Here is a 21,996-nt window from a genome sequence, read left to right as displayed (position 1 = left end):
TTGAGAATGTCTAAATGAAACCATTGCTAATTATTATACCAAAACTAAACTTTTTTTTTTTTTTTCCAAAAAAGGTTTTTATTGAAATTTTTACAATAGAAATATTAACAGCATTGAGTTCAAACAGTCTGAAGCATGAAGAAATTGACAAACAGTGGGCAATACAATCGAGAGAGAAAAAAAAAACTCGAAGGTAAATGCTAGAGTGTTACAAGAGAACTAAGATAAGAAAGTTGCAAAGGTATGGCACGAGATGGCGTATAGCCCAAATGGATTCCTACAATGAGCCTTAATGCAAGCAATATTACAAACTAAGCCCGCATATGACGAGAAACAAACATTTGAAACATTAGTATAATATAGACAGAAAAATTTAACGAGAGTATTATAACCTGAGGAGTATACATATAGGCCACAGGAAGGAAATGAGGAATGGTAATATGGCGTCATGTCAGCGGTGAGTGCTAGTAATAACAGGGCGAGTAACCAGGCCTGTCTTCGATAAAGGGGGGTCTGATGAGATCATTACCATGTAGGAATTAAAACTTTTGAAAGTGCTTGGAAGAGATTGTAAAGAGAAGTGGAAGACTGAGTGAAGGGAAGCATATAAAGAGCGGAGGAAAAGGTGAGGAATGTGGGGAAGGAGAGGGAGGAGGAAGGTTGGTGAGCAGGAGGGGGGGTGGGATTGAAAATGGGGAGGTGGGGGGAGGAGATTGGAAGGGGGGGAAAGCAGATAGGGGCGGGTCTCCGTCCCTAGGGGAAAGTCTTAGGATGGGTATTCCCTTATGGGGAGTTTGGAGGTAGTGAACAAATATATAATGGGGGAGGGGGCCAGAGAGGAGATAACAGTGGGAACAGGGAGACGTAGAGGAAAACTCCCACCTACTTCCCATTTTTAGGGGTGGGAGAGATCCGACCGAATTCTCGTTTTGGAAAGAGAGTTTAATGTTCCCAGGAAAGGCAAGGGGTGTGAGGAGGGAGTAAAGAAGGTTTCGGAGTGTCAAGTGGGTTATTAGGAATTGATTATATGTATCTAATGAGGTGACCCTAAGTTTTGGCTTGAGGAGGGAGCAGAGCGAGAGGAGGATGATGTACTTGAAAAGGAGGTCCAGGGGTGCCAGATGCGAGCATGAGTGGCGGTTTTGTCTTTGGCGATGGCAATAAGTTCTTCCAATTTGGCTATCTTTTCTATTCTCCTGATCCATTCTTGGTATGTAGGAATGGTATCTGACCTCCAGTGTGTAGGGATACACATTTTGGCTGCGTTTATCAAGTGGGGAGTTAGAGATTTACAATATTTGTGTGGAGGGATTGAGGTGCTGTGTAGCAAGTATTGTGCTGGGGAGAAGGGCAAGACAATGTTTAGGTTGGAGGAGATAAACCTGTGAATATCTCTCCAGAAAGGTTGGATCTGCGGGCATTGCCAGAAGATGTGGAATAGGGTGCCTGGCTGTTCATGGCACCTCCAGCAGTTTTCAGGGATTTCTGGGTAGTATTTGTGCATAAGCGAAGGGGTTTTATACCATCTGGACAGAATTTTAAAACAGTTTTCTTGGACTGTTACGTTAAGCGAACTTTTGTGAGATATAAAACAGATGTTTTCCCATTCTTTTTCTGTGAAGGGAGTATTCAGGTCTGATTCCCAGGCCTGTTTGGCTTTATTGGGGAGAGTTGTTTGGTCTGTCACAAGGAGATTGTAAACAGTGGATATGAGGTGTCGTTTTGGAGTGGAGCTATTACACAGTTTTTCAAAGGTCGTGAGGTCTCTGGATAGTGATGAGTTTTTGTTCAGCGAATTCAAAAAGTGACGGATTTGGAAATATGACCACATAGGAAAGGGAGCGGGGGATGATTGAGGCGTTAAATCTGAGCGATTAAGAAGGGTGTTATCCTTAAAGAAACTATGGGCTCTAATAATGTCGTCTTTCCAGGTATTGGACAGGAATGATGAGTCCATACCTGGTATGAAGTCTGGGTTGGGCTTTATGGGGGTCATAGGGCCTGGGTTGGATGAAATTGCCAGGGTGTTAGAAGTGTTTTTAAGGGTATCAAGAGTGCAGCTGATCAGGGGATGTTTTTTGGTATCCTGAGGAATTTTGTCAGAGGCCAACCAGGGTAACACTTGAAGTGGAAGGGGACTAAATGCATTTTCCAGGGGAACCCAGTCTTTGTTGTTACCGTGTAGGAACCAGTCTAGTATGCGTGTAAGATGACAAGCCCAGAAGTATTTTTTCAAATCGGGTAGGGCTATGCCCCCTTGCGATTTTGGTTTAGTTAGAAGTGAGAAGGCGATTCTGGGTCTCATTTTGTTCCAAAGGAAGTTACTACACATACTTCTGAAGGATATAAAGAAAGAGTTCGGGATTCTAATTGGGAGTGTTTGGAGAAGGTAGAGAAGACGGGGAAGAACATTCATTTTTAAGATAGCAGCACGTCCGAACCAGGAAAAGTGTGGTTTGTTCCATCTATTGATGTCTTCTTTGATGGTTTTAAGGACTGGGATGAAATTGCAGCGAAAGAGATCTGAAAGGTCGGTGGTAAGATATATGCCTAGGTATTTAATGGCGTCTTGCTTCCAGAGAAAGGGAAAATTTGTTTTACATTGCTGTGTCATATGAGGAGGAAGGGATATGTTTAGGGCATGAGATTTAGAGAAATTGATTTTGAAATTTGAGATGTTTCTAAAGGATTTGAATTCTTGGAGAAGGGCGGGAATTGAGATCAAGGGTTTGCTAAGGAAAAGGAGAATATCGTCAGCAAAGGCAGCTATCTTGTAAGATCTGTGTTGGATTGGAATGCCGTGGATATTTTGATTCTGTGCGATGGAGCGCAGAAAGGGTTCAAGGGTAAGGACGAATAGAATGGGGGAGAGAGGGCAGCCCTGTCTGGTTCCGTTGCCGATGGAGAAGGCGCTCGACAGACAACCGTTAACTCTCACACAAGCAGATGGAGTCGAATATAAGGAGAAGATAAGGCTTAGTAAGCGATTGGGGAAGCCCATAAAACGTAGGGTGCTTTCCATATAAGACCAGTCTAGCCTGTCGAACGCCTTCTCGGCGTCTAGTGATAGCATGAAACCTTGAATTTTGTTGGAAGTCATCCAGTGGTGTATGTTTATAGCCTTAATGGTATTATCCCGGGCTTCCCGCCCAGGAACAAAGCCTACTTGATCTTTATGTATGAGGAGAGGAACAAGTGGGAGTATTCGGTTGGCAATTATTTTTGCGAATAGTTTAATGTCCACATTTAAGAGTGAGATGGGCCTATAGTTTGTGACTAGGGATGGGTCTTTACCTTCCTTAGGTATGACGGAGATATGTGCTTCTAAAAGCCTGTGTTGGGGGACAGAGGGGTTGGAAAGTGCATTGAAGGCATTGATTAGTGGGGTAGAGATAAGTTCTGTAAATGTTTTAAAGTAGGGGGCAGTGAAACCGTCAGGACCCGGGCTTTTTCCTGGTTTCAGTTGGGAGATCGCCGTCTTGAGTTCCTCTTGAGAGAGAGGGTTATCTAAATCTTGGGTGTTCATATGGGGTAGGATCTTGGGGCAATTTTCCTGAAGGAAGTCGTGTATGAGAGTATTTTTCCTGTGTCCAGAGATGGCGGGGTTCAGGTTATAAAGGGAGGCATAGTAGCGTTCAAATTGCGCAGCTATATCGGGTGTTTGGGTCATGGCAGTACCTTGGTCGTTTTTGATAAAGTGGATGGAATTTCTTGCTTTCTTCGCTTGTAAAGCTTTTGCAAGGAATTTTCCACTTTTGTTTCCAAATTCATAAAATAATTTTTGTTGCAGAATGAACTTACGTTTAGTCTTAATGTGGAGATCATCTAGGAGTATTTGTCTATTTTGTATTAGTTCTTGATAAGTAGACAGGGCCTGGGTTCTTTTGTGTATTTTTTCAAGTTCACTTATTTTGCGTATGATGTCCCTTGTTTTTGCCTGGGAGGCCTTTTTCTTTTCCGATTTAAGGGACATGAGGATACCCCTCATGGTACATTTGTGTGCTTCCCAAATTGTTATGGGGGAAATGTCAGGAGTGTTGTTGTCGTTAAAAAATTCCATAATTTTGTCCTTAAGAAACGAGATGTCCGTTTCTAGGGTCAGGAGGGAGGCATCTAATCTCCAAAATTTGGTTTTCGGGGACTCTGCATGTAAGGCTAGGGTCAGGGAGACTGGGTGGTGGTCTGAAATTAGCATGGGTTCTATAGTGGTTTTTTTGATTAAAGGGAGATCCTTCTGGGATAGAAATATGTAATCAAGGCGAGAGTATTTTTGATGTGGGGGGGAAAAGAACGTGTAATCTTTAACAGAGGGGTTCAGGGTACGCCAGGTGTCATGCAATAATAGGTCTTGAAGTGCTAGTCTGATCTGTTTAAGGGCTCTATATGGGAGAGAGGAGGTGCCCGTGGAAGAGTCCAGTAGCGGGTGGAGAGCGACATTAAAGTCACCGCCCAGTATTGTGATACCCTGTTGGAATTGTGCTAGCGTGTTCGATATGCTCCTGAAGAAGGGTACTTGAGCTGAGTTAGGGCTGTATACATTGGCTAAGGTTACTGGTTTGAGTGCTATATGTCCTTTTAAGAATATAAATCGACCGTCCGGGTCGATTATGGAGTCTGTCATGGACCAGTCAAGGTTTTTAGAGATCAACACAGCCACGCCCTTGGTTTTGCCAAGCGGGTTGGTGGCAAGATAGGAGATAGGATAATTTTGGTTATTGAGCTTAGGGGTTTTTTGAGAATGGAAATGGGTTTCTTGTAGGAAGACTATGTCCGCTCTGAGTTTGTGCATTAAGTCCAATACTTGGGATCTTTTTTCTGGGATGTTCAATCCCTTAACGTTTAGGGAGACTATCTTTAGGGGGATGGGTTCTGCGTTTTGATTAGATGGGGTCATTATGGCTCAAGAGAGTAAGTATATTTTCAAAAGTGAGCAAAATATGCAGGTTGATCTAAGGTGGATAAAGCCAGGGACGGAGACCCTGGGTATATAGAAAGGGAGTTGGTAAGGGATGGGGGAGGGAGAGGTAAGGGGGAAGCGAGAGGGAGATAGGGTGGAGCAAGGAGTGAGGGGTGAGCTGGAGTACCGAGGGTTAGGGTGAGAGGAATCGGTCACCTAACCTGTGTGTGAACAAATCGGATTCGGCGACAGAGAGTGTAAGAAAATACAGACTCTGTCTCGAGGGAGAGCGGCAGCGTCTGAGGAGTGAATGATCTGAAAGGTAAAGAAGTAGAGTCAGGGTTTCCGGCCAGTAGGGGAGTTACAGAAAGCAAGTCAGATGTTATCTTCCAGGTCGTGGGGAAAAGAAAAGAAGGTATGATGGGGGGGTCCCGAGTATAGTGAGAGGTGGTAGGTATGTCTTAAGCAGAGGCGAGAGGGGGAGAGTGGGATAGAAGGAGGGGAAGGGGAAGAGGGGAGAGAGGAGAGAAAGGAGGGGAGTGGGATAATCAAGCGTGTCATGAGTGTATATCATGAGACATAAGTGTGTCCTTGAACGGTGTCATGGAGGGGGAACATCATAAGTCTACATATAGTCTTAAAAGTTTTCTCCTTTCTTCTTTTTTTTTTTTTTTTTTTTCCCTTTTTTCCTTTTTTTTTTTTCCCCTCCCCTTTTTTTTTTTTTTCCCTTTCCCAAAGGGGGAGTCATTATGGCAACTAAGCATGTTAATTAGATATGTATAAGTATTCAAAGGTGTATGGTGAAATATATATTGTACGAATAGCAGAAATCAAACATGAGTATCATAACAATTTAAGAAAAACAGGCCGACTCTCCAGTCCCTCACGTTGTTTCTAAAATCACAGGTGAGAGGTCTGTTAATATCGGGGGAAATATATAGAAGGGGGGAGGATGGGAAAGAAAAAAAAAAAAAAAAAAAAATGGGAATCGTCGAAGCCAATCAAACAAATGTATTGAGAGATTATACAGGCTAGGTCATGTAGTAATGTGTGGTCTTTGGGGTTCGGGCAAATTTTGGGAGGAAGGAGGGAGAGGAGAGTCGACCCATCTCTCAAATCCCACATACACAATAGTAACATGTGCTGATTGTATTGGCAGTGACATTAACATGTAACAGCAAGATCAAGGTATGGCATAAGGTATCCATCAAAGAAAGATGAACAGGTGGGGATCTTGTTGTGGGTTTGAGAGGGCCAATAGGGATTGTATCAAGTCTTCTAGGGGAGGGATTGGGAATGTTTTGAGATTATGGGTGTGGGAGCAGTAGTACTTTACCAGTCCGTGGGAAGGGGCCTTGGAGATGATGAATCTTCTATTTCAGCGACAGGCTCACTAAGGCAAGTCTTTGTTGCGGATGTTGCAAATCTTCAGATGGGGCGAGGTGAGTTACGTTGAGATTCTTCCGGATAAAAAAAGGTGCTGGGTGTAGAGACGGCATAGAGGAAGTCTCTTGAAGAAAATCAGTCCTGGACCTGAATGTGGAGAGAAAGACAAGCAAGGGGAAAAAGAGAGAGAAAGGAAGAAAAAAAAGGGGGGGGGGGGGGTAGGGAAGGATAAGGAAGGGGCATCAGGAAAATTATTAGGGGGGGTTTGAGAAAGATAGTTCCTGGATGATCAGGGTAGCAGCCTGTTAGTGGGATCTTCCTTTTTCTTTTCTCGATTTCCTATGAGCGGGAGAGGCTGTGGGGCTGCCAGCTCTGTGTGAGCTGGTGCAGGAAGATGAGTTGTTCCTCGGCGAGGGAGATCTGGGTCTTCTTATCTGGAAATCATCTCTCTCCGGGATAGTATCCATGGAAGATGCTCTTCTGAGTGGTTGTAGTTGCGGAATTCTATACCAGTCGGGTAGATCCACATATGGGATTCCAAGGGTGTTGCAAAAGGAATGAAGATCTTCAGGGATTCGTAGATTGGCAGTGCGACCGTTAGAGGATGCGGACAGGCAAAAAGGAAATTTCCAGCGATAAGCAATATTTCTTGAGCGTAGAGTATCAAGTAAGGGACGCATATCACGTCTCCTCTGCAGGGTTATCGGGGATAAGTCCTGAAATATCTTAATTTCAGATCCATGGTAAAGGAGAGATTGGCAGTCTCTGGAACCTCTCAGAATATTTTCCTTGAGCCTGAAGTTAACTATACAGCAGACAATGTCTCTGGGTGGATCAGTGTCACGAGCTCTTGGTCTTAGGGCTCTATGGATCCTTTCAAACTCAATAGGTGTGTCAGGGGGTCTTCCCAATACATCATTGAAGATTGAAGTAGTTGCAGAGGAGATTTGGGTATGGTCGACGGACTCCGGGAGGCCTCTGATTCTCAGATTATGGCGACGACCTCTATTATCGAGGTCCTCAAGGTGCCTCTGGATGTCCCTGAATTGTGCGTTGTGGGTCCTGGTAGAATCGTTAAGAGATTGAATCGATTCTTCGTGAGCATGTGAACGATCTTCCACTTCATTAACCCTTATGTTAATGGAGTGGATCTCCCTTTTAAGGTCCGTGATAGCCACTGCAAATGAGGCCTTAATTTCATCTGCGATCGATCTTAAATCCTGCAGGGTGACAGGGATGGCAGAAGGGGGCATCGAGGCAGGTGTTGACATACCTGTTGAAGGTGCAGGTTGAAAAGGAGTGTCAATTGCAGAGAGCGCAGCGGGCGCGCCTCGTGGAACCTCCGGGTAGGCCGCGGATGAAGCCGGGGGCTCGCGTAGCGGCGGCGGCGGCGGCCGGAACAGATCCGGAATGCTGCGATACTGCGGGGTCGTCTGAGGCCGCGGCGAGCGGGATCGGGAGGGAGAGGAGTTAGTGCTGGATCTCCCCATCATGGTTTTGAGCTCAATCGTGGGTGGAAGAGCTGATTATAGCTCAATATTCCCCTGTCTGGCCGGGAGGAAGGAGGTTAGGCAGCCATTCACTCCAAGCGCCAAGCCACGCCCCAAAACTAAACTTATTGAGAATGGCTGGGCTAAACTATCTCTAATTATTTGACCAAAACTGAAATGATTACAAAAGTTTTATGGTAAAAAAAAAAAAAAAAACAATGATATCTACAGCTCAAGGAACCCCTAGCATCCTTTAGAGGAACCCTGGGATTTCATGGAACCCTGGACAAGAATGTCTAAATTAAACCATCTCAAATTATTATACCAAAACTTAGCTTATAACTAAAGTTCCATTTGTTACATTTTTAGGAAAATCAAACAATGACATCAAGAGCTCAAGGAACTCGTCCAGCCTCTAGGGGAACCTTAGAATTCCATGGAACCCTGGTTGAGAATGTCTAAAATAAACCAACACTAATTATTATACCAAAACTACAATTTTTGCAAAAGTTACATTATTAGGAAAACAAAATAATAACATCTGCAGCTCAAGGTACCCGCCCAACTTTTGGAGGAACCCTAGGATTCCACTGAATCCTTTTTGAGAATATCTGGCTTAAACCATCCCTAATGATTATACTAATACTGAACATATTACAAAAGTTACATTATAATGAAAAGAAAACTTTGGACACCTACAGCTCAAAGAACAGTGACATCTAGAGCTCAAGGAACCACCACGAACTTCTGGAGGAGCCCTAGTTTTTCATAGGACCCTGGTTAAAAATGGCCAGGTTAAACTATCACTATTTTTGCCAAAACTGAACTTATTACAAAAGTTACATTATAATGAAAAGGAAATGTTGACATCTACAGCTTATTGAACAATGACATCTAGAGCTCAAGGAATCCTTAAAAACATCTGGAGGAACCTTAGGATTCCATGGAACCCTGGTTGAGAATGGCTTTGTTAAACTATCTCTAATTATACCAAAACTGAACTTTTTACAAAAGTTACATGATAAGGAAAAGAAAACAATGACATCTACAGCTCAAAGAAACCCTAGCAACCTCTAGGGGAACCATAGGATTCCATGGAACCCTGGCTGAGAATATCTAAATTAAACCTTTGCTAATTATTATACCTTACATTATTGAGAAAGGAAAGCAATGACATCTAGAACTTAAAAGGAACATGTCCAACCTCTGGAGGAACCCTAGGATTCCATGGAACCCTGGTTGAGAATATCTAAATTAAACCTTTGCTAATTATTATACCATACATTAGGAAAGGAAAACAATGACATCTAGAACTTAAAAGGAACCTGTCCAACCTCTGGAGGAACCCTAGAATCCCACCGAACCAATTTTGAAAATGGCTGGGTTGAACCATCCCTAATTACTATACCAAGACTGAACTTATTGCAAAAGTGACATAATACTGAAACGATAACTTTGAAACATAGGGCTCAAAGAACAGTGATTTCTAGAGCTCAAGGAACCACCACCAACTTCTCAAGGAGCCCTAGGATTCCATGGAAACCTGGTTGAAAATGTCTTAATAAAATTATCGCTAATTATATACCAAAACTGAACTTAATTCAGGATGAACCCTAGGATTCCATAGAACCCTGATTGAAAATGGCCAGGTTAAACCATCTCAACTTATACCAACACTGAACTTATTACAAAAGTTACATTATAATGAAAAGGAAACGTTGACATCTACAGCTCATGGAACAATGACATCTAGAGCCCAAGGTAACCCCTACCAACATCTGGAGGAACCTTAGGATCCCATGGAACCCTGTCTGATAATGGCCTGCTTAAACTATCTCTAACTATATAAAAAAACTGAACTTATTACAAAAGTGACATAATAATGAAACGATAACTTTGAAACATACAGCTCAAAGAACAGTGACTTCTAGAGCTCAAGGAACCACCACCAACTTCTCAAGGAGCCCTAGGATTCCATGGAAACCTGGTTGAAAATGTCTTAATAAAATTATCGCTAATTATATACCAAAACTGAACTTAATTCAGGATGAACCCTAGGATTCCATAGAACCCTGATTGAAAATGGCCGGGTTAAACTATCTCTACTTATACCAAAACTGAACTTATTACAAAAGTTACATTATAATGAAAAGGAAACGTTGACATCTACAGCTCATGGAACAATGACATCTAGAGCTCAAGGAAATCCCTACCAACATCTGGAGGAACCTTAGGATCCCATGGAACCCTGTCTGATAATGGCCGGCTTAAACTATCTCTAATTATAAAAAAAAACTGAACTTATAACAAAAATTACATAGTAAGGAAAAAAAAAAACAATGACATATATGGCTAAAGGAAACCTTAGCAACCTCTAGAGAAACCCTAAGATTCCACGGAACCCTGTTTGAGAATGGCCGGGTTAAACTATCGCTAATTATAAAAAAAACTAAACTTATAACAAAAGTTACATAGTAAGGAAAAAAAAAAACAATGACATCTACGGCTAAAGTAACCCTAGCAACCTCTGGAGAAACCCTAGGATTCCATGGAACTCTCTTTGAGAATGGCTAGGTTAAATTATTTCTACTTATACCAAAACTGAACTTTTTACAAAAGTTACATTATAATGAAAAGGAAATGTTGACATCTAAAGCTCATGGAACAATGACATCTAGAGCTCAAGGAAACCCCTACCAACATCTGGAGGAACCTTAGGATCCCATGGAAACTGATAATGCCGTCTTAAACTATCTCCAATTATAAAAAAAAAAGCTGAACTTATAACAAAAGTTACATAATAAGGGGAAAAAAATGACATCTATGGCTAAAGGAAACCCTAGAAACCTCTGGAGAAACCGTAGGATTCCAATGAACCCTGTTTGAGAATGGCCGGGTTAAACTATCGTATTTTCTGGAGTATAAGACGACTTTTACCCCTGGTAATCTTCTCAAATGTCAGGGATCGTCTTCTACGCCGGGTATCGTCTTATAGGCCGAAACTGGAGAATATGCAGTGGAGGGGGGGAGGCTCAAAAACATGGAAAAAAGAGAGAGAGCGCGGCAATGTGACCAGATGTGTCGGGAAAACATGCCTCTTTCACCCGTGACCCGCCCGCCCTTGTATCCTATTACTCTACCTTCTCTGCGTCTCGCTCCTGAGGCCTGCTAGGTCTCCCTGTGAGATTGGTTTCCCTGCCGCAAATGCGCATGCGCAGGATTTCGGCAGAACAAGCCGAGCGCCCAGCCGATACAGCCGCATATTAACCCTTAGATGACGGAAATGCATGGATGGATAGCTACAGCGGGCGGAGAGGAAAGGAAGGTGAGCGTTGTGGAGTACGGGGAGATGGATACTGGATCAGCATGCAGGGATAGCAGCTTTCATGGGGATACACAGCTTCATGGCTACAGCAGGGCAGAGAGGAAAGGAAGGTGAGCTGTATCGGCTCGGTGCTCGGCTTGTCCGCATGCGCATTTGCGGCAGGGATACCAACTCTCACAGGGAGACCTATATTCATGCTACAATGGTACTCTCATAGACTACAAGCGCGGGCCAGACAGGTGAAAGAGGCGTGTTTATCTGGTTTATCTGGTCACATCTAAAAATTTATAGATAAAGGGGTGTAAAGGCGCTGATAAAATAAGTGTAACAAAATAAACTATTGGTGTGCGTGTGCATTGGAAGAGGGGTAGTCTTATACGGCGAGTATATCCCAAACTCTATATTTTAACTGGAAAAGTTGGGGGTCGTCTTATACGCCCAGTCATCTTATACGCCAGAAAATACGATTATTAAGAAATGTAACTTTTTTACAAAGGTTACATAGTAAGGAAAAAAAAAAAACAATGACATCTACAGCTAAAGGAAACCCTAGCAACCTCTGGAGGAACTCTTGGATTCCATTGAACCCTGGTTGAAAATGTCTAAATTTAATCAACCCAAATTATAATACCAAAACTGAAATTATTACAAAAGTTAAATTAGTAGGAAGAGAAAACAATGACATCTGCAGCTCAAGGAACCCACCCAACCTCTGGAGGAACCCTAGAATTCCATGGAACCCTTTTTGAGAATGGCTGGGTTAAACCATCCCTAATTGTTATACAGTACCAAAACTGAACTTATAACGAATATTACATTATAAAGAAAAGCAAACAATGACATCTACAAACACTGGAGAAGTATCCACTCCAGTAAAGAAAAGGAGATACCGTATATAGTATTTCATGTCAGCCATTTTGCTGTATAGCCTTATTGCTTTTCGTTATCTATTGTTTTTGGCAGGAGGCAACAAATGACGGTTTATGATTTTATTGTAGGGGAATATTCGAAGTGTGTTTGGGAATACAGTATTACAATAATTAGATTCCTATGTAAATCTATAGCAGTGAGGTACCATCTGGTAAATCCCCTCCACAGCCATACCACGGAGATGGTGCCTCCCTGTCATCCATCGATGGCGGTCACCATTCGTCAGTTCGGGAATCCGGTGACAGGCCAGATAAACATGTGGCATCTGGGAAGAGCTGGCCTGATTGAGAAATGAGCTTTCAGCACAAAAAGAAATATGCTCCAAAAATGAGCAGAGAATTGACTCATCACATATCGCAGCCACCGTTGGACAGCAGAGCTGCTGGCTGCTTTCTCCGGCTCAATGACTAAATGAAACGCTCATTAATTGTGTCATTGATGAAGTGGACTTGTCACATGCACAGTGCTGAAAGAGCCATGAAGAAGGGCTGGATTTTTTTTTTTTCTTTGAGGATCCCGGTTACCTATTCAACAGGACGGATCGCTGAGGTGTAGGAGCTTTTGAAGGCTCAACTCCAGCCTTCCCTTCAGTCTTGCACATTTGTACTGGCTCCTCTCCTGGACTGAAATTACATACTCTGATTTCACCGCACACTGTGAGCATCTCATAATGTGCATTAGAAACTGCAGCAAGTCAGATAGGGCCCCGACTCATTTCCTTCCAAGTCAGAATGTCCCTGGCCACCCCAGTTCTTTCAATAATGCATCACATATAGGCATTACCTAGGACAGTCTGCTTGCAAATACAGCTTGCCTCCAAACGCCCACTCCCCCAAGCCAACATCCACCAATGAAAGCACTTTGATACTTGCATAACTCCTCTCAAGAGCCACAAGAGCCAACATATTCCTATGCTCCTCAGCTCCATCTAGTGGCCATAATGTGGTATTTTACTTCTGCCCAGAATGAGAGACACCAGACCCAACAATGCATCTGAGCTGAAGGCCGCTATCAAAGCAACCTGGGCTTCCATAACACCTCAGCAGTGCCACAGGCTGATCGCCTCCATGCCACTCAAGAGCCAACATACTTCCTATGCTCCTCAGCTCCATCTAATGGCCATAATGTGGTATTTTACTACTGCCCAGAATAAAAGACTGATATCAACCCATCAAGGCATTTTGATAATCACATATCTCCTCCCAAAAGCCAACCCACTGCTTGCATCAGGGCTGAGAACTCAATAGGAATAATAAAGGAGGATGCAGCAATTCAGGAAGCTATGCAAAGCACCCTGCTGGCCCCTTCCACCAGCTATGGCCCGCGTGCACTGCATAGTAGAGCACAGAGCCCCAGTGTTTATGTCACAGAGTCAGTGATGATTTGGGGAGCCATGTCATCTGCTGGTGTTGGTTCACTGTGTTTTATCAAGTCCAAAGTCAGCGCAGCCCTCTAGCAGGAAATTCTAGAGCACTTCATGCTTCCCTCTGCTGACCAGCTTTATGGAGATGCTGATTTCATTTTCCAGCAGGACTTGGCACCGCCCACACTGCCAAATCTACCAATACCTGGTCACATGATCATGGGATCACTGTGCTTGATTGGCTGGCAAACTCGCCTGACCTAAACCCCATAGAGAATCTGAGGGGTATTGTCAAGAGGAAGATGAGAGACACCAGACCCAACAATGCAGATGAGCAGAAGGCCGCTATCAAAGCAACCTGGGCTTCCATAACACCTCAGCAGTGCCACAGGCTGATCGCCTCCATGCCACTCAAGAGCCAACATACTTCTCATGCTCCTCAGCTCTATCTAGTGGCCATAATGTGGTATTTTACTTCTGCCCAGAATAAAAGACTGATATCAACCCATCAAGGCATTTTGATAATCACACATCTCCTCCCAAAAGCCAGTCAGTGATGATTTGGGGAGCCGTGTCATCTGCTGGTGTCGGTGCACTGTGTTTTATCAAGTCCAAAGTCAGCACAGCCCTCTAGCAGGAAATTCTAGAGCACTTCATGCTTCCCTCTGCTGACCAGCTTTATGGAGATGCTGATTTCATTTTCCAGCAGGACTTGGCACCGCCCACACTGCCAAACCTACCAATACCTGGTCACATGATCATGGGATCACTGTGCTTGATTGGCTTGCAAACTCGCCTGACCTAAACCCCATAGAGAATCTGTGGGGTATTGTCAAGAGGAAGATGAGAGACACCAGACCCAACAATGCAGATGAGCTGAAGGCCGCTATCAAAGCAACCTGGGCTTCCATTACACCTCAGCAGTGCCACAGGCTGATTGCCTCCATGCCACGCCACATTGATGCAGTAATTCATGCAAAAGGAGCCCCGGCCAAGTATTGAGTGCATACTATACTGTACATCAGGGATCCTCAAACTACGGCCCTCCAGCTGTTGCGGAACTACACATCCCATGAGTCATTGTAAAACTATGAGATTCACAGACATGACTAGGCATGATGGGAATTGTAGTTCCTGAACAACTGGAGGACCATAGTTTGAAGACCTCTGCTGTACATGAACAAACCTTTCACTAAGCCAACATTTCTGTATTGAAAATCCTTTTTTTTTATTGGTCTTATGTAATATTCTAATTTTCTGAGATACTGAATTTTGGGGTGTCACTCGCTGTAAGCCATAATCATCAAAATTAAAAGAAAGAAATGCTTGAAATCTCCCACTCTGTGTGTAACACATCTATATAAAATATAGGAGTTTACCTTTTTGAAATAAATGAACTTTTTGATGAAATTCTAATTTTTTTTTTAGATGCTTGTGTTATACCATGGTGAGTTTTCCTTTAATACTTTCTCTCCATATATACCACAGAGATTTTTAGTACCTCGGAATCTCTTACGACGGCTGCCACGCAGGGAGCTTTCATACTGCAGTCATCGAGCGCAGCGGTCATCTTGTCGAAGGCAACGATAAAAGCCGTATGGTGCTGAAACCGGGCTTCCCAGCTGAGGAAGATGTCTGCGATTTTCTGGTTCTCTTCCCTGCGGATAGAGGTAGGAGGTAAAACGTTGCGTGAATTCATGTTATGGCTGTCACAAATGTCTCCTGCTTCAATATTTAGAGCCCCTGGAGGGTTAATTAAAAAAATCCCTTTAACACACATGTGAGCTTCATCCAGAAGAAATCATCCCACTTTTATTCCAGTTATGTCTTTATATACACAAATCATTATTAGAACTAGCATAAGTACCTAAGGCTCCATTCACACTTGTGCGACTTTCATGCAACTTGAGGGCCATAGACTTCAATGTTAACCCTCAAAAGTTGCATGAAAGTTGTACCTGAACCCAAAGTCGCAGGACATATGAAATGCCATGTATCTCAATGAGAGCCATTCCAACTGACGCTGCGACTTCAGAAAAGGTTCCTGTATTACTTTGATCTGACTTCGACGTGGCTTCAATGCCAGAGAGTGTAAAAATCGAATCAAAGTCACTTTACCCACTTCTGGACCGGAAGGATTTTCCCCCTAAATGACCAGGCCGTTTTTTTGCGATTTGGCACTGCGTCACTTTAACTGAAAAATTGCGCGGTCGTGCGACACTGTACCAAAATAAAATTGATGTCCTTTTTTCCCCACAAATAGAGCTTTCTTTTGGTGGTATTTGATCACCTCTGCGATTTTTATTTTTTGAGCTATAAACAAAAAAAGAGCGACAATTCTAAAAAAAAAAAAAAAAAAAAAAACAATATTTTTCACTTCCTGCTATATAACATTCCCCCCCCCCCCCCCCAAAAAAAAAATAAAAAATCTAATTTTTTTCCTCATTTTAGGCCAATTTGTATTCGGCTACATATTTTTGGTAAAAAAAAAAAAATTGCAATAAGCGTATTTTGATTGGTTTGCGCAAAAATTATCGCGTCTACTAACTACGGGAAAGATTTATGTCATTTTTATTGTTTTGCCATTTTTGACACTTTTGGGGGGACCAGTGACATTACTACAGTAATCAGTGCTAAAAATATGCACTGTCACTGTAATAATGCCACTGGCAGGGAAGGGGTTAACACAGTGGGTGATCAAGGGGTTGAATGTGAGCCTAGGGGAGAGATTCTAACTGTGGGGGGCGGGGCTTTTGAAATGATCATAGAGACCTGTGATCCTATATAGAAGGATCGCAGGCGCTCTGTGATCTTTCCAGGGAGAAGAACGGTCGGCTGTGTTTACAACAGCTGACCGTCCTTCTCTCTCAGCTGGGAGCGATTGTGGCTGTCAGGCGGCAATTGGAGCAGCCTGTCCCGTGCATCAGAGTCCCTGCTGCTGAGTGGGAGCGTGCCTCCGGCGGCGTGCGCTCGCCCCCTAGCGGCAGGCGCACGACCGACGTAGGGCTACATCGCCGGCCGGCAGTCCTTAAGTGGTTCAAGTCGTATCAAGGTTGGACTACAAAGTTGCACTAAAATTGCAAAAGAACTGAGCCTGCATGTTATCCAATGCAACAGTTGTCCATTATCATTGGTCAAATCCAAAGTTGTATCCAATCGCACCCATCAAAAGTTGCGTCAAAGTTGCACCCCAAAGTTGGCGCAACTTTGGAGTTGTACAAGTGTGAATGGAGCCTATGTGATGACAGACATCGCATGTGATTCGCAGCTCACTGCTCTGCAAATCACATGCGATGCCTGTGCGATGCAAATTCAGCCAGTCATTGTTGTAGGGCCCAAAGCAGCTGCCCCTTGAGCCCCCATTGCCTTAGAAGATTTGATAAGTGGATTGGGGAGGGCCCAAGAAAATATTTGCCAGGGGTCCAATCAATATTAAAGACAGCCCTGCCTTTATGCCCCAGTAACCCATATGTGTAGCAGCAAAAAGCTGGGCTTTATTGCCCACACACCGCACATATGCATCGTTGGATGGGCAATGAGCACTCCCAGCACAAAGACCAAGCTGCCAAGAGCGGCTCTCGGTCCCGAGTTGTCATTGGTAGCTGGTAGGACATATAACCACTGTGACAGCCAATCACAGGGGTCACATGATCTGTAATCCTTTCCACCTCCCTGGGCATTAGGAACTTTTAAAGGGAATGCCAGGGCAGGCGGTACTTTTCTATATTTCCAAAAGACAAAGCATGGGAAATGTCCCCATACTAAGGAGATCTAAAATGTGTTATAAACATCAAACATGAATTATGAACAAAGCATATCCCTTTATAGTGTGTACTTGTCTCAATCCAGAGCACTAAGTGTCATTTCTGTCTGCTGCCTCCTTCCTCTGCTATTTGAATGACTCAATTCTGACAAGTTTTCCTGACACCAAAATGGTGATGGAAGATGGACCTCCTCAGCTCTGTTCCAGTGTGCTGTGGGGGGGGGGGGGTGTCCCGTCCCTCCATTTAGCTCCCAGAGCTCCCCTCTCTGAGCCCTTTTTTTATGGACTCTCAGAAAAGCTTTAAAATTCAGCACTTTAAATAGCTGTAGAGAAGTGAAGACAGCCAGGTACAGGTAATACAAAAGACATTGATAGGGGTTTGGCATCATCACATACGCAAATCAACCCCCCAACCCCAACCCCCCCCCCTAACCACTTAAGCCCCGGAAGATTTTACCCCCTTCCTGACCAGGGCCTATTTTGCGATTCGGCACTGCGGGACTTTAACAGACAATTGCGCGGTCGTGCGACGCTGTACCCAAATTAAATTGACGTCCTTTTTTTCCCACAAACAGAGCTTTCTTTTGGTGGTATTTAAACCCCTGTGCGATTTTTTGATCATGCGCTATAAACAAAAAAAGAGCGTCAATTTTGCAAAAATAACAATATTTTTCACATTTTTTTTATATAAAATTCCCCATAAAAAAATAGTAAAAATCAAAATTTTTTAACATTTTAGGCCAATTTGTTTTATGCTACATATGTTTGGTAAAAAAAAATCGTAAAAAGCGTATTTTGATTGGTTTGCGCAAAAGTTATTGCGTTTATTAACTACGGGAAGTTTTTTTATTGTTTTTTTTTAATGAGTAATGGCGGCAATCTGCGATTTTTTTTTTTGCGGGACTGCGACATTGGGGCGGACAGATCGGACCCTTGACTGACATTTTTGACACTTTTGGGGGTTACCAGTGACATTACTACAGTAATCAGTGCTATACATATGCACTGTTACTGTAAAAATGGCACTGGCAGGGAAGGGGTTAACTTTATTGGAGAAGGAGGGGTTAAGTGTGTCCCTAGGGGCGTGCTTCTAACTGTGATTGGATGTGGCTGTGTGTGTAACAGCAGAGATCAATGGTCCTACATAGCAGGACCGTATGATCTGTGCTTCTACACAGGGGAGAATGACAGACGGCTGTGTTTACATCGGGTCCGCCGGGCACACGCGCGGGGTGGGGGGGGGGGTCCGTGAGCGAGTGGGAGCGCGCCTCCGGCGGCGCGCGCTCGCTCCCTAGAGCCTCACAGGCAAGCGACGTAGTCCTACGTCACTTTGCCAGTGAGGGGCTGACCGCCGCAGTAAATAGTCGTGCGGCGGTCGGCAAGTGGTTAAGTACCATAAAAGAACCTTCACTAGTATGCACCTTTTTTTTTTTTTTCTCCCTTTAGTAGACAAAAGGTCTACCACTAGGACCAAAACAGAAAAAGAGAAGGAGAAGAGAAAAGAAAAGGAATAAAAAAAAAAAAAAACTTAAAGAAAAAAACTTAAGAAAAACTTCAAAAATACAGCATGTAAGCCAGTCCATTAACTTTACAAACTAATCTACAATTAAAAAAAAAAAAATGACTGTGAAATTTAGTGATAAACCTGTGGTCCAGGCAGTGCTGTATCTTGGCCTAGGCCAACAAGGCCCAGGCCTAGGGCGGCACTTTGCAGGGGGGCAGCAAAAAAGTGGGCACTGATAAGCTTCACTGATGGGGCTGCATTGATATTCTGTACTGTATTGACATTCTGAGGCTGCAATGACTGCCACTGATGAGGCTGCGCTGATGGGCACTGATATGATACACTGATAGGCTGCACTAATGGCCACAGACGGGGCTGTACTGATGGCCACTGATGAGGCTGCACTGATGGCCAGTAATCAGGCTGCACTCATAAGGCTACACTTATGGAAACTGATGGGGCTGCACTGATGGGCACTGAAAAACTGGTTGTAGTCTGTGGTTTACAGATAACAGGGTGGGTCATAAACATGAAGGGGTGTGGCCTTTACAGGAAGGGTTGGGTCATATTTAAATTAGGGGGTGCCCAAGTTTAGTCAGGCCTAGGGCAGCACAAAACCTAAATACACCACTGGGTCCAGGAGCCCTCTAAATAAATTTCCGGTCTCAGGGAACCCCTGCTAAAAATGACTATATTCACAACTCATGATACATTAGTGTGCTGGTCAGTGGGAAGAATTACCCCCTTACAGATAGCTAAAAAGATCAATGGTGTCAGGGCCGGTTCACACTTCCGCGTGTGCGGCGATCGCATGTAATATCGGAGCGCAGTGCTCCTTCATTACATGTGATAGGATGTGCGGATGCGAATTCAGCCATACACTTTGTATGGCTGAATTCGCACTGTATCCGCACCAAACACGCACAGGACCTTTTTTTTTCAGCCGCATCAGGATTCTGTGCAAACTGTCAGATCGCACTGCGATATGCGATCAAACTGGGGGCGTCGTTAACATTTCATTGACACCCCCTGCGTATCGCATATGGCAGTGTGAACTGCCAGAGGTGCGTTTGCGATGCGGGAACAGGCTGCGAATTCACAGCCTTCCTGCATCACACAAGTGTGAACCGGGACTCAGGGGGAACTTATCTTAGAGGCGGAAACTGCTCATTGCTCAAGGAACCCCTACCAACCTCTGGAGGAACCCTCGGGTTCCATGGACCCTGCTTGACCCAGGGGCATAACTACAGGGGTTGCAGGGGTCTCAATCGCTACCGGGCCCCATGCTCCAGGGGGCCCGGTAGCAAACCAGTGGGTGAACTTCCAGGATTGCAAAGGTCACACTTGCGACCGGACGCTGGCATTGCACCACTGTGGGGAGGCCCCAAGATTGCAGGAAGGGGGCCCACAAGATTGCAGGAAGGGGGCCCACTGCAGAACCTGTGAAAGAATCCTGCTGCGGGACCGTAATAAAAGGCCATGCAACGAGAGTAAAGAGCCCCAGGATTAGTGGGAAGAGCCCTGGGCTTGAAGGTAAGGGCCCCGGCCAGGGGTATGGGGGGCCCTTCATGATTTCTTGCATCAGGGACCTGAAGGTTCTAGTTACGCCTCTGGCTTGACCTAGTGATTTTAGTAGGGCAATTAGGCTATCTCCTGTATAGCTCCAGCCTAGAGGACCAGGTTGTCCTTGTAAATGCAGTAAAGCTGTGAGAAACTGACCAGTTCTGGATCCTTTGTTCCAGCTCTCCGAGGACCTCTTCATGCAGCAGGTGGATACTCTGTAGCTGGCTGAGTCCGTGTCTCAGTCTTAGCTCCTCTTCACCATCCTCTTCTTCAGGTCCAAGAGCCCTGAGCATAGCCATGTGGAACTCCTGTACATAGAGAAAGAAGCAGAGTTATTACAGCTAAATCTTTTCTGGGATGGGAAAGAGGGGCAATTTCAAAGACATATTCTGACATACCCAACAGACCCTTGCCACAGTTATATTTCTAAAAAATGAGAAATGAACAGCCTGCCATTGATGCGCAAGAGTGACGTATTTATTGAACAGTTAAAAGGCTCTCTTTACAAAGGTATCCATGTTGTTTCCTACTGTTGGCTGTCAAGTGGTGGGGTCCTCTCAGGCTCCAGAAGACCGCAGTGCGATAAGGATATCATGAAACGGGCAAAAATACTTGATGAACACCAGCATTGAAATACTGGCCCATATCTCCCAACAGTCCTGGTCCTGGATTATTCACCTTAATCCTGCTGCCCTGTGTACAGAGACCTTGTCCCGCATACAATATACCCACATCCTTTTAATATGCAAATTGTTGCTTGATTTGCATATGACTGTGCCACCATAGGATTTACATATGAATGAGTCAGTGATGGGATTTACATATGAATGGCATGATGTGGCTCATTCAAATGCAAATCTCACTGAGGTTCCTCCTTAACTCCAGTCACATCACACAGATGAGGGAGTCTTCCTGCACCCCCTCCATCTGAGATCCCCAGCATCTGGTGAGTGAGTTTAAGGGTAGGGGTCTGTACTGTGGGGTGGGCTGAGAGAGGTGTTTCTTTTGACGGGTTTAGAGCCGTGGGGGAAATCTGTACTGCATGGGGATTGAGGAGCTGGTGGGGGGAGATCAGTACTGTTGGGTGTATTGTCTTTGAGGGAGGAGGAGTTGTACTGTGGGGATTTTTGATTGTACACTATATACCACATACCTTTGACCTCTGCACTTTTTTTTACGTTACACACTCCGGTCCCTGTGTTAGGTACTCCTGAGCCCTGCACTCTGTGCATTACACACTCCTATCCCCTGCACTATGTTACACACTTCTGTCCCCTGCACTCTGTGTGTTATACACTCCTGACCCAGGTACTCTGTGCGTTTGGCACTCCTGAACCCTTCACTCTGTGTGTTACACGCTCCTGTCCCCTGCACTCTGTGTGTTACGCACTCCTGTCCCCTGCACTTTGTGTGTTACGCACTCCTGTCCCCTGCACTCTGTGTGTTACGCACTCCTGTCCCCTGCACTCTGTGTGTTACGCATTCCTGTCCCCTGCACTCTGTGTGTTACGCACTCCTGTTCCCTGCACTCTGTGTGTTACGCACTCCTGTTCCCTGCACTCTGTGTGTTACGCACTCCTGTCCCCTGCACTCTGTGTGTTACGCACTCCTGTCCCCTGCACTCTGCGTGCTAAGGCACTCCTGTCCCCTGCACTTTGCGTGTTAACGCACTCCTGTCCCCTGCACTCTGTGTGTTACGCACTCCTGTCCCCTGCACTCTGCGTATTAACACACTCCCGACCCCTGCACTCTGCGTATTAACGCATTCCCGACCC

The 21,996-nt window shown here is 44.5% G+C and overlaps 1 protein-coding gene across 1 annotated transcript in view; it reads right to left on the bottom strand.

Annotated features, from left to right (window-relative positions):
• The window catches only part of FGD5 (FYVE, RhoGEF and PH domain containing 5), a 247,396-nt gene that overhangs the window by 96,567 nt on the left and 128,833 nt on the right, over positions 1 to 21,996 (bottom strand). The window contains exons 6-7 of the mRNA XM_082265544.1: positions 20,378 to 20,529; positions 14,893 to 15,049 (exon numbers count right to left, since the gene is read on the bottom strand). Of these exons, the coding sequence (XP_082121670.1) occupies positions 14,893 to 15,049; positions 20,378 to 20,529 (309 nt within the window). The remainder of the gene's footprint in view (positions 1 to 14,892; positions 15,050 to 20,377; positions 20,530 to 21,996) is intronic.

The sequence above is a fragment of the Pelophylax lessonae genome (genome assembly GCF_965119305.1).
Source record: "Pelophylax lessonae genome assembly, chromosome: 8".
NCBI lineage: Eukaryota > Metazoa > Chordata > Amphibia > Anura > Ranidae > Pelophylax > Pelophylax lessonae.
This window is presented reverse-complemented; position numbering and strand designations above follow the sequence as displayed.